Source organism: Podarcis bocagei (genome assembly GCF_964188305.1).
Source record: "Podarcis bocagei genome assembly, chromosome: 10".
Classification (NCBI taxonomy): Eukaryota; Metazoa; Chordata; class Lepidosauria; order Squamata; family Lacertidae; genus Podarcis; species Podarcis bocagei.
Window position 1 is genome coordinate 55,764,605 of NC_138135.1, and position 12,220 is coordinate 55,776,824.

The 12,220-nt window shown below is 40.6% G+C and overlaps 1 protein-coding gene across 5 annotated transcripts in view; it reads right to left on the minus strand.

Annotated features, from left to right (window-relative positions):
• Positions 1 to 1,870: 1,870 nt before the first annotated feature.
• Positions 1,871 to 12,220, minus strand: part of DOCK4 (dedicator of cytokinesis 4) — a 262,514-nt gene continuing 252,164 nt past the window's right edge. For 2 of the 5 annotated variants that reach the window (XM_081211361.1, XM_081211363.1), the window contains 5 exons: positions 11,291 to 11,458; positions 9,015 to 9,087; positions 8,298 to 8,411; positions 6,038 to 6,099; positions 1,871 to 5,181 (listed from right to left, as the gene is read on the minus strand). In XM_081211361.1, the coding sequence (XP_081067487.1) occupies positions 4,756 to 5,181; positions 6,038 to 6,099; positions 8,298 to 8,411; positions 9,015 to 9,087; positions 11,291 to 11,458 (843 nt within the window). In that variant the 3' untranslated portion in view covers positions 1,871 to 4,755. The remainder of the gene's footprint in view (positions 5,182 to 6,037; positions 6,100 to 8,297; positions 8,412 to 9,014; positions 9,088 to 11,290; positions 11,459 to 12,220) is intronic. The other 3 variants (XM_081211364.1, XM_081211365.1, XM_081211362.1) reach the window with 2 other exon arrangements.

A 12,220-nucleotide genomic window follows, 5' to 3' on the forward strand; every position in this document is an offset into this window, starting at 1 on the left:
GTGCTGGACAGGCCTCATAACAACAGAAGGAGACAAGACTTTACCTACCAGCTGCCCAGTCAGTCACCGTCTCTTTTGGCTTGGGGGCTTTGCACTGCTCAGTTGGTCCTAACACAGTAGTAAAGCTGTGTCCAAGAGCTGATGGCCAGAGGACAGGAGATTGACACACATGCTTCTGTAAATTCAAGGCAGTATAAAAAGGGGTGTGGCTTTGACATTTTGAGGATTATTATTTAATTGCCTGATGTTTTCAGTGGGAGGCCTGTGCTTCCATCTGAAGTAACAGCAGGCCTGGATAGCTCAGTTGGTTAGAGTGTGGGGCTGATAATGCCAAGGTTTTAAGTTTGATCCCCATATGGGGCAACTGCATATTTCTGCATCGTTAGGAGTTTGGACTAGATGATCCTGAGGTCCCTTTCCAACACTACAATTTTAAAAAAGGATCACCTTCAACCCCTTTATAAGTGAAACTGTAAACTTACGTTTGATGTGCAACACTCATTAGGGTTGGATCTACACAGATTTAAAGAACACTAAGAAAAAAATTATATAGCTATTAATGCATATTTCCATGGACAGCGTCCCCTGATGTAAAATTTTGTAACACACTTTAATGTTATACTGTACTGTAATTGACCTGTGTAGCTGAGTCCTATGTGTTGTGACAGCATTTGCCAGATTTTAGACACTTGGTTAAACATAGGTGTTGTTTACTGTATAGTCACTACTTGAAAATCTAACAAAAATGTCAAAAAAGGTAAAAAAAAATGATACGAGGAGAATTCTGTCGCTTCTCACCAGCATTAGCAAGAGCACTATCTATATACTTTTTATCAGTCGTGTTGTGCAAGAAGAACAGAGTGCATGAATCACAGAGCAGGAGCGATACTATCTGCTGAAAGAGAAGGATAATTGATAGATCTTCCCCTTGCTCTGGCAACTGAATTTGACAATAACAAGTCTTTCAAGTATTACTATTGTTCGTGACATATTAGCACAGAGGAAGTCAGAGATTTGGAAAAAAAATAATTAGTGGAAGCTGAATCATTCTTTTTTTGATGGGGACTATACTTCGTGTTAGGAGTTTAAATGAAAATGCTTCTTTTGCAAGAGTGTTCACATTAAAAAAAAAGAAAAAGTAAATAAAGCTAAAGGCTGCATTGCAGATGGCTGCAAACACAGATGGAAATTAATAGTTAAGGCTCCATGTGTTTTGCAAAATTAACCTATGTAGTAAAAGCACCACTGAGTTCAATGGAGCTTATCCATTTAACTATGCAGAGGATTCTTGCAGTCATGCCATGCGACTAATCAGAGACACAACTGGTCTGTCTCCCCAGTGAAATCCAAAAAGCTGCCGGTGCTTTAGGGCTGTCCTTGATAACCTGGCTGCGAGAGCTGTCTTGATGAGTTCCTGCACTTTGCTAACGGAAACCCACCACAACACCCCTGCTTTTCATACTGACATTTTTGCCACATGCTTCCCTGCTATTAAAAAAGACATGCTATGGCAGGATATGCTGTGGCCTGCATTCTAGCGATGAAATATGATGATGAGATGGATAGAAAAGTATGATCTGCCCACAATAGACACACCTGCTAGGACAAAGATCTTTTGTTCCCTAGAGCAACTATGCATTTAATGGCCAATCAAATTATATTCTTTAAAAGCTCCCGGCAAATGTGTGAAAGCTATTATAGAGTTGAGTCGGCAGGGGCAGGGCAGACAAAGGAGACATGATCAGCAAAGAGATTGGTTCATTTTTCTCTCTCCTTTAAAACCAGAAATGAAGTTAGATCAAATACAGGATCTGAAACTTTAATTCCATGGCAAACTAATTTACAAACTCAGCACTCAGCAGAAAACAAATTGTACAATAAAGATCAATCAATTTTATTGTGTATTTACGGTTCTTCAGCAACCAGTATAACCATCTGTAAACAGAAACTACATTAAAAGTTTTGCTGTCAAGCAGACGTCAGTAATACGTGCACATGAGTAAAAATTTTGCTTACTGCCAAATATGTTTTAAAAACGGACTTGAGGAGCAAATAACACTGATTCAGACTATGCTGAAGGACCAGGCAACACACTGATGCAGCTCTATGTATAAGGTGGGAGAGGGATAAAAGTAGGTCTGTTATCCAGTTTGTGACACTTTATTTAAATTACAATACCTTTTCCTTTTTTAAAAAAAAACCAGCATAAATATGTAAGCTAACAGCTTCAAAATTCTGGTTATGCAGACATGAAAATGTTATGATAAGCGAGAGCTAGTTCAAGAAATCTCAGGACTTCAAAATCAGCAACGTACAAAGCTAAAATTCATATGCTCCTTTTCCAGTTATAAACACTTTTGCTAAACATAGATATTTCAACATATATTAATATATTTTTTCTGACATTCAAAGTTGTAGAGTCAATATGGCAGAATTATTGTTAAAAGCACATATGTACAAATATTTTCCCCCGTGCCCCACCCTTACATAAAGTATTTGGCATAATTATAACAATCTTACTGCATACACAACGGTCTGGTTTTTCTTTTTCACATAGTTGTACTCCTTATTAAAATTAACCAGTTATGTACAAAAATACTCGAACATTTATTATAGAAAACCTCTATAGCTACCATTAACAGCATATACCTGCTGAAGGTTTCGTTGAGGGAATATAAAAAGTGGTCACCATGTTGCAGAGTTAAGCTATCAACAAAGCAAACTGTTAAATCAACACACACACACACACTTCCCAACAAAACAGGGAGATAACCTTTGAACGGTATGATTGAAAAATACAGATCATACGTATCGGTTGTCAAACAGATGTTGCAAACAGTGCATAAAATGGGATGGGGAGTGGAGAAGAGATAGAAAAATTGCTTATACAAGGTGATTTAATCTGTGGTCCTAGAACTGAGTACGAAATTTCGAACGGATCTACAGGAGCTTTCGAGTGAAATGCCACCTAGAACGTCATCCGGCAAGAGTAAGGGCACTTCAACACAGAATGTTCTGCAGGGACTTGGGCTGCGATCCGGAATGTCTATTTGCAGACAAGTGTTTCTGTTTTACTCACTGAGGGGTCCGTTTTCCTTTTGTCAGACCACAGTTCCTCACCCTCCTGAGGCTCCCTTCATGTTTTGGGAGTGGAATGTGCAGCAACAGAACGGAAAGGCAGCCCAGCTCTTTCGTTTGGGGAGACTGGAATGTGCCGTGCTTTGGGGGGAGTGCAGAGTGTCTCCACTCTGAGCAGTGTCCTTTGCTTGTCAGGACAGATTTCCAAAGGCAATTTCGCAAGTTGCACTTGGGTAGAGATACCGCGATGATTTTAAATGGCACACGTTTGCAATCGCTTGCAGCTGCTTCCTTTTTCATATATAAAATACGCAGAAACAGAAGCAGGAAAATGTCGAGTCTCCCGCTTCTGTGCATTTTGAATGCCTTTTTGAACAATGTGGCATGTCACCAATTTTGTCCTCTTTCTAGAAGTGGACAGATTGTGGCATGAGAAGCTGCCCTGTCTGGAATGAACATGAGCTTTGGAGGAGTCTACACAGCTGGTTGTCAGGAACTGAGCAAGGGGTGGGGGACTTGTAGGGAAAGGTACCTGCCTTTACCCAGATGTTTTCTAAGTTTTCTGTTATACAGTGCATTATGCAGTCTGGAGGCTTAAAGGCTGCCAAATGGGCAAGAAGGTTGATTGGGAGAAAGAAAGAAAAAATTCGCTATTAAAGCCTGAATCCCGATTTATAGTTCTGATGTTTCACCCACAGTTAATTCCCCCCGGCAATTATTTTCCACGAACACTTATTTGCACCCAGTTGTTTTCTTTGCATTTACTAATTTTACAGCGCTGACAATGGCCATTTCAGATCACAATGAAAAGGACCCAGTCATTTGAGATACTAGAACACCTCTAAGGTTAGTTCCCTCCTCTGAAAACACACAATTTTTAATGTGCAGGCGAAAATTCTACAACCAGCTGTCCATGGGAAATTTTTTTATCAGCAGCTATATGGAATTATGAAGTAAATTGGAAAATGTAGGCCATGTTGACAGATCATTGCCAAAGTGCTGAAAATGTCATTTTTAAAAAGTATGAAAATGTATATACACATATGCTTTACAAAATGTGCCAAAAGAAAGTAAGTAACCCCAAACAAAGTGTTTTGTTTCATGAACTCAGCAACAACAATATCCTCATGATTTTCCAATGCAGTTATAAGCACTTGATCCATAATCACTTTTGTTCATGTACATGTATTAATAAACAGGTTCAAAAATGGTAAGGGAACAGTCTCCAAAATGTTCACAAAAAGTAGAAATGAAACTATCTTGTTACAGGAACATGCCTTGGTTTTATATATTAAGTTTAAATCATATTATTCCGCATGCTCTAAGAAGTACAGGGAATTACGTTAAAGGAAGTTGTGGAGGGGAATTATAGTTTCACTTAAAGTATTTTGGGGGGAAATGAGCTTCAGATTCAAACTGGTATGCATCCATATCTGCTGTGCCTAATATTAACGAAATCATTTCAATCCTGTTTCTTGCAGTTATCTGGCATTCTAGGTTAGTACTTTTCATCTGCCAAAAATACGCAACATAATATTAAGCAGTTAAAAAAAGAAAAAAGAAAACGACTGGAAAGAATAGTTGTGAAAAATATTAAAGTGCCTATGTTAGATGTGTGGGGGGTTGCTTTTTTCCACTTAAGTCATTACAAAAAAAAATGACCCTCTCTTTAAAAAGTTATAACTGAGACACTTTCCGCGGAAGAGGCCTGGGCCGAGGGACCTGTTCAGTTCTCTTGCTACTGTTTTCCAGATTGTTTGGTCGGACCAGCAGGGGTTTGGGTGGCAGAGCTGGCGGATCTGTAGGGATGGGGATGGAAAGACTGTGAGGTAGCGGGACAGGGCGCCTCAGTGTCCTCTCATAAACGCTGTAAGGTGGCGGAGTCTTGCTCTCTTTTCTCACGGGCTCTTCGGACATGTTGCAGTTAGAAATAGGTACTGGGTGCTCCATGACTTGAGTTTCAAAGCCGGACGTCTCAGACGTGCTACACCGACTGAGGGAGGAGATGCCACTGCTGTAACTTCCAGACAAGACTGGGGAGTTGGAAATGAGTCCCGAGGAATGGTAGTCCACAGGAGACGGAGTAAACGATTGTATTGAACCCTGGGTAAAAAGAAAAGGAATTAGTCCCCCACCACCACCACCAAAAAAAAGAAAGAAAGCAAAGTATTTCTCTGAAGAAAACATGCCAAATTATAGATAAACGTTCCTTCGCAACAAGTTCTGGGTTCCGTGTGATATGGCGCACTGAAATTCTGCAGCTACCAGAAACGCAGGGCAGTTTTCTCATTTTGCACCTTCAAAACCAGAAGCTGAGCAGAGCTCTTGTTTATCACTACGTGCCCATTCGCTAGCAATGCTATAAAAGCCTGTAGAATTAATGGTAGCACTGTGCCCTCTAATGCCAGAAATGAGTACTTTCACGACAAATGGGTAGACTGTAATGCTGAGTCTGCTTCCCAGACTTAAACCTTTGGACTTTTCAGATCTCAGAAACAGGCAGTGGCAATACAAGATAGGAGAAGCAATTCTGTATAACAATTGCCACTGCATAAATCTTTCAAGAGAAGTAACAGTTTTTGTAGGCATTGGGTATAAAATAAAAACACATGAGTTGCTCTGTGTTCACTCCAGCTGATGGCCGCTGTCTTCTGAAAGCATAGGACCAACTTGCTGCTACAGACACTGGCACTGTCATATCAAAAAATAAACTATATGCTTATTTTATTTATTTATTGCCTCATAACCTAACCTCTCTAAGCTGTTTTAATAAAAAGGAAACATGAATATGCTGGTTTCAAGGGCTAAGCTTTTATGATATGAGTTACCCTCAAAACATTCAGATTCTGAAGGCAATATGAATGTCTGAAGATGTGTCAATATTACAAAGAGAAAAGAAAAGCATGCTATTGTAAACAGGAAGAAACACAAAATCGTTCAAATTCCATTTAGCCACTACCTTCATTGGAGATCTTCCAGCAGGAGAAGGGGAAACTGAGGTTAGGTGTCGAGGTGATGCTGCTAAAAAAATGGGGAGAATTTAACAGATTTGAGAATTCAGTTGTAATGAGAACAATAATTAAGCTAAAAATGGACATTATATCAAAGCTTACACACATGCATGGACACTATGATAAAAATTTGGTGAATTACGTCAGTCTTTGTGGGGGTGGTTTTTTACTCCCCTATTTTCCTCATTTCGTGCTATTTTTTCCCTTTTTATAGCAGCTTTTATCTTACTGACAGAATGATATAATATGTATTTATTTATGTATAAGTGTTGCTTGATAATAACATTATGATGGCCAGTCATTATAGTCCACATTCATCATTTACTTTCCTTTAAAAACAAACCTAGGCTTTGTCCTCAGACCCCCATGGCAGCAACTCCACAATGAAAGGATCTTGCCCCTCACCTCCATTACCATAAAAGTCAGCAACCCACAGTTTTGCTTTTCGCCTTTGCAGCTCCAGGCAGAGAGCAGTGATAGAACTTTTCAACCCAGGGGCTTCTCTTATCTGCAAAAGCCCTCTAAGATCGGAGGAAAACACTTCCTCTTATTTCCCCCTCTCCAGTTGCACTATTGCTCTGGGCCCCTCATAAAATATCTCTCCAGACTGGAGGCACCAGGCTATCTCCAATAACAACGCAACATAAGCAACACAATTGTGTGTGCGTGTGTGGACAAACAGGTAGCTGAAAAAGAGCAGGCAGCGGCAAGAAATATGGGACCCATTGCAAAAACAAAAACAAAAAACTAGCCTGCAGGCCCTCTGGCAACATCCCTGTGTCCCACCTTCCTAGTCCCTTCCAGGTCCTTGAAAAATAACCTCTTCCCAGTCTGCTTGCCTTGTCCCTCTTTAAGCCATCTATTGCTCTACTGGGCTGGGAATATTTAACTGCTGGCTGCCATGATCTCTTCTGATGGCGGGTTGCCTAACTATGCAGTTCCTGGACCTACTCTTTCTGGTTTCTCAGATGAAACCTGAGCTGAATTTAGCCTGCGGCAGACCATTCCCATGCCTGGTACTAGATAATGTTAATGGAGAAATCTGAGGGCTCCCTTGGACAAAAACCAAGGACACCAGCCAGGAATACCAGAGCAAAACAGCAGCCAGTAGGCTTGGTCTTTATTGAAGACTGTCGCGACAGGACTCCCACCTGCCACAAGGTAGAACAAGATGGAAGCCCCGAACAAAAGAGCCCCCAAACTTTTATTAGCTGATAATCCCCATGTTACACCCCCCAAAAAAATACATCACTCATACATCATGGTTACATCATGAAAGGGGAGGTCTGGTGGCAGTAATCTGAGCATCCTGGACCCTGCCCCCATGGTTCTCCTTGGCGTCCACCAAACATGCATCAAGTGTAACAAAGAAGTTATTTACATTTCCCTGTTTCCCAGCCAAGTTAGTCACACCCTTTTGTCTTCATCTGGGTTTGTTATTTCTGGAATGGCTACCTGTCTGGCACTCAGGTACAGTGGTGCCCCGCAAGACGAATGCCTCGCAAGACGGAAAACCTGCTAGACGAAAGGGTTTTCCGTTTTGGAGGTGCTTCGCAAAACGAATTTCCTATGGGCTTGCTTTGCAAGACGAAAATGTCTTGCGAGTTCCTGCGGGGTTTTTTTCCTCCCCCCCCCCCTTTTCCCAAGCCGCTAAGCCACTTATCAACTGACCCTAAACCGCTAAGCCGCTTAACAGCTGATCTGCTAAGCCGCTTATCAGCTGATCCGCTAAGCCGCTTATCAGCTGATCCGCTAAGCCCGCTAAGCCGCTAATAGCACTAAGTCGCTAATGGGCTTGCTTCGCAAGGCGAAAAAACCGCAAGACAAAGAGACTCGCGGAACGGATTCTTTTCGTCTTGCGAGGCACCACTGTATCAGGATGCCAGGGATTATCACTCAGGCAGAGGGGCTGCTGCGTAGCTGAGCTCACATGTCTATATGAATTTCTGAAGTTTTCCCAGTGAGCCAGTACACAGATACATTTATCAGTGAATTGTTACATTTGGTATTGTGCAGCAAAGGCCCTTTGAATAGATAGGAAGAAACAGTGATAAAGTGTTTTGTGGGGACAAATCACAAAAATCACAAAAGCAATTGTGCTGATTTTGGTAGTGGGCTGCATGTGCATGATATCTGCTGGAGGGGCAACCCCCCAACCTATACATAAATTCCTGCAACAATAAGAACAGTTGTGATGTATCCACATACCAGTTTGCGTGGGGCGTGGGGGCACAGGAGGAGACATAAGCTTTGCACTCTCTGACATGTTCCTGGCTTCCTTCCCGCTGTCCAGGCTCCAACTGCTGGGAGTGCTGTTTACAGCTGGATAAAGATGACAAAAATCAGCATTGGTATTCTAAGCTGTCAAAAGTCAAATGACATATAAGCCAGTTTTTAAAAGTTGGCTACAAATTCTCGATTCAAGCCCCTAGAGCGAATTTACTTAACTAGTCTCTGTAGCCTCCAGGTTAAGGGTTAGCCTTCAAGGACATAGATTTCAGCCTCTCTTCTGCCTGAATCTACTGAGGAAGCCATTGTTTCACGTTTTATTTAGACTCACTATTTCGTCTTACTGAACACCACTGTGGTATTTAACTGCAATATGTATATAGTACTGAATGCAAAATTGATTACAATCTATTAGGTAGTATCTAAATAAATCATACTTACTAAATCAATAAAAATCAATCCATTAGCTTATAATCATGACTAAGTTACAGTAAGTCCTTTATTTCAATGGGTCTCCTATGAAGAGGGGTGTCACCCATTAAATATATCATATTACACTATAACGCTACATTGTATATTATTTCTGCTTGACAACTTTTTATTATTGTGCATTGCTTTACTTTTTTCTTGTGAGAGCCACCACAGATATTTTACAGAAAGGTGAGATATGAACGTCAAAATAATTAAAACGCTTACCTTTCTCAGGACCAGACAAATTAGGATCGCTTCGGGGCAAAGCACCATCTCCAATGTGATTGAACAAAATTCTCTAAAAAATCACAACATTTTTATGACAGCATTTTTATTAAACCTTTAGATGTTTTTTATTAAACCTTTATATGTTTGCAAATATAAAATTAAATTTGGGAATAAATTATCTTTTTTTAAAAAAACCCAGACTAAAGCATGATTGATATGGATTTTCTGAGTCCTAAGAGGACAGCTATAAGACAAAAAACAGAGTAATTTAATTTAAATACCGTGTACAAAAACAAAGGTCAGCTCTTTCTGTATTGAAAAACGAGGGATAATTAATCTGCAGAAGGGCTATGAATTGAACAGTGAAAAAATAAGGCATTCCCGAGGCTTGCTTTTTTTAAACCAGTGGAAGCTAAAATGCTTCAGATAACATTCAAATTCAACTGCAGAAACTCTTGAGATCATAAAAAATAGGAAAAGAGCTTCCTTTTTTGGGGGGGGAGGGTCCAGCCTCTACTTAATAAAATATATATCTGATATTATCTGGGCAAATTCTATTCATACAACCATACTTGACTCATGTGTAATACACCATTTTTCTAACCACCCAATGATACTGGGATTTTCTTAAGGACAGTTAGTAAAGAATATATTATATAATAATTACTATATGTCATTAAGAACCTGTTAGCAAAAGTCAACTGGATGAATTTTACAATCTCCTTTGAAAATGATAGTTTGATAATAATGCAGATACAATCATCAGATAAACCATTTAGACCAAGTTTGTGAAGGCAACAAAACAGAGTTTATTCTAGAATATAAAGTAACATCATTTAGTCACTGGTACCTATACAAAAAATCCCAAGGCAGTTCCCACATCTCCCTCCAAGGGCAATTACTGATTATATACAGGAAGTGAGGCAAAGATGTACAAATGAAGTCTGAGTGGAGGTATGCACTTAAATTGAAGACTATAAAGTAGATTTAGATGTTTATATGGAAATAACAGTAGGTCCTGAAAGAGCTAGTGAAAAGGAAGAAAGCACCCATAAGGTCATTGGATGTGAATGCTAAACTACCAGTAATTTCCAATTTACATTGCAAGAGCCTAAATACTGGTTAAGCAAACGGGTCAAAATCAAGGTTAGCAAATGCAACATTTGCAAGAACTTCGAATCTTTTCTGTGGGAAAGTATACAGGGACCAGTCAAGGAACCAAAGTCACTGATAGAATAGCGGAAGCAAACTCATAAGACAAGAACTGCCAGATATCCAAGGCAAACAATACATTCACGAGAACAGGGAATCGTGGGGTACTTGCGAAGAAAGAAAAGGGGGGAAAGTGTGGCAACTACAATGAAGCTAGAGGAGACAGTAAGAGTATGCAAAGCTTTATCACTAGAAACATCGACATGCAGACACGTCAATTAGAAGATGGAGAATAAGCATGACAAGTTATGACAGCGCAGCCAACAGCCATATTCTCAGAACAGGAAACGATCAGACCGCCTTTCTGACCGGCCAAATGTGACAGCAACTCGGTCTAACAGGCCAGCCTGTGAATTTGTTAAAAATGGGCAAATCTGAGTGGCGGTGGTAAAAAATGGAAATAGTTTGACTACAGCCCATGTTGTACCACCATCGCGTCCCATGTTTACTAAATTCACCCCTTACAAAAACGAGGCACGTCGTTACCAAATAATGATTTTGTCCTGGTGTTGTGACACCGGGAAGTACAGCAAAAGGCAAGCAGCATGGAAAGGAACCATACAAATGGGCAGATTCCTGATCAGCCACCCTGAGCATGAAGAAAGCTAGAATGATAGACCTGTCGCCCAAGTCTGGTCACCGCTGTCAAGTGCTCTTAGTGAGGTTTCTATGGTCTGAAATAAATTACTGAAACTTCCAGGTCTGTACCCCCCCCCCCCGAGGCAAATGACCACCTGGATCTCAGTATCCAGTGCTTTCTCTTATGTGGGTAGGTGGACCTAATTCTGAATGTGAGGCTACAGGGGAACTGCTATTGCCTCCAACAATGACTTGGTGAACTGTGACAAAGCAGTATTCCATTTCTCCCACTCCATATCCGTCTCTCTAGTGATAGCCCAGAAGTCCCTATTATGGTGATGTTCTATAGTACAGGGCCACCCCAAGAAAAGGTCCTTCTCCTCTTTGATTTAGTTTAAAGAGGTGACAGAGAAAAGGAACTGCTTGAGTCGTTATCTGCATAATGTTTGCATGAGAAATAGGTGTGTGTTTTTTCTACTTACCCTGTCGGGGGCTACACAGGTTGTTGACAGATTGTGAGACTTCCCTGTCAGGTAAGCCTCTGGGTGAGCAGATACTGGGCATATGTGTTCCTCAGGCTCCTTTGGTGAATCTCGGATGCATCGCGGAATAGAGGCCTCATTCCACTTGGCAAAGCAAGGGTTTGCAGACTGGGAGCAAAAATGGTACAGTTCTTTCTTTGTGGCATGCACCAAAAGCCACTTTAACACAAGAACATTTCTCCAGGGGCCCATTTCCTGCCCTGGCTGCTCCAGCGGATGATAGAAAAGTCTAGGCTGATTCAAAAATAATGTTTGCTGTCGCTGAGCAAATGTCAGCTACGATGGCAACCAGCAAGTCATAACAAGACTAGAGGAGATCATGTTATAGAACGACAGAGGGACTATTAAGCAAGAGCTTCCTATCAGAGAAAATGAATTACAAAAACCCAAGGGACGTTCGTTTCTGAAGATCCTTTGAAATGGCAATAATGTTCTACCAACAGAGCCCAAACTCCACAAATCACAGGGAACCTGTTCCAAGGTTTCCCCAAGTCTCAGCATGAAAACTACATTGTTAATAGCATGGTGTGGTGATGGAATGGCCTACAGAGGTTTCAAGAAATATGCCAAGGGTAAATGTGATTGTTAAAAAGAATGGCTGTCAATTATAAATAGCATTATGTAAATGGAAAACGGTAGGTACTTTGACCTCATGTTACAAGAAAGGAGTCTGCCCTGCTTTAAATGATAAAACCGTGACACTAAAGGAGAAAACAAAAACAAAAATCCTGGGCTTTCTTCCTTCACAACATTTCTCTGCTATTCTTCAAGAAACTGCCATAATGAATCAAGCTAAGAAATTTAGGAGCTGAATTATTACTTACCCTAAAAGTAACTATCTAAGCATTAGCATCTGATGAGCATCAACAA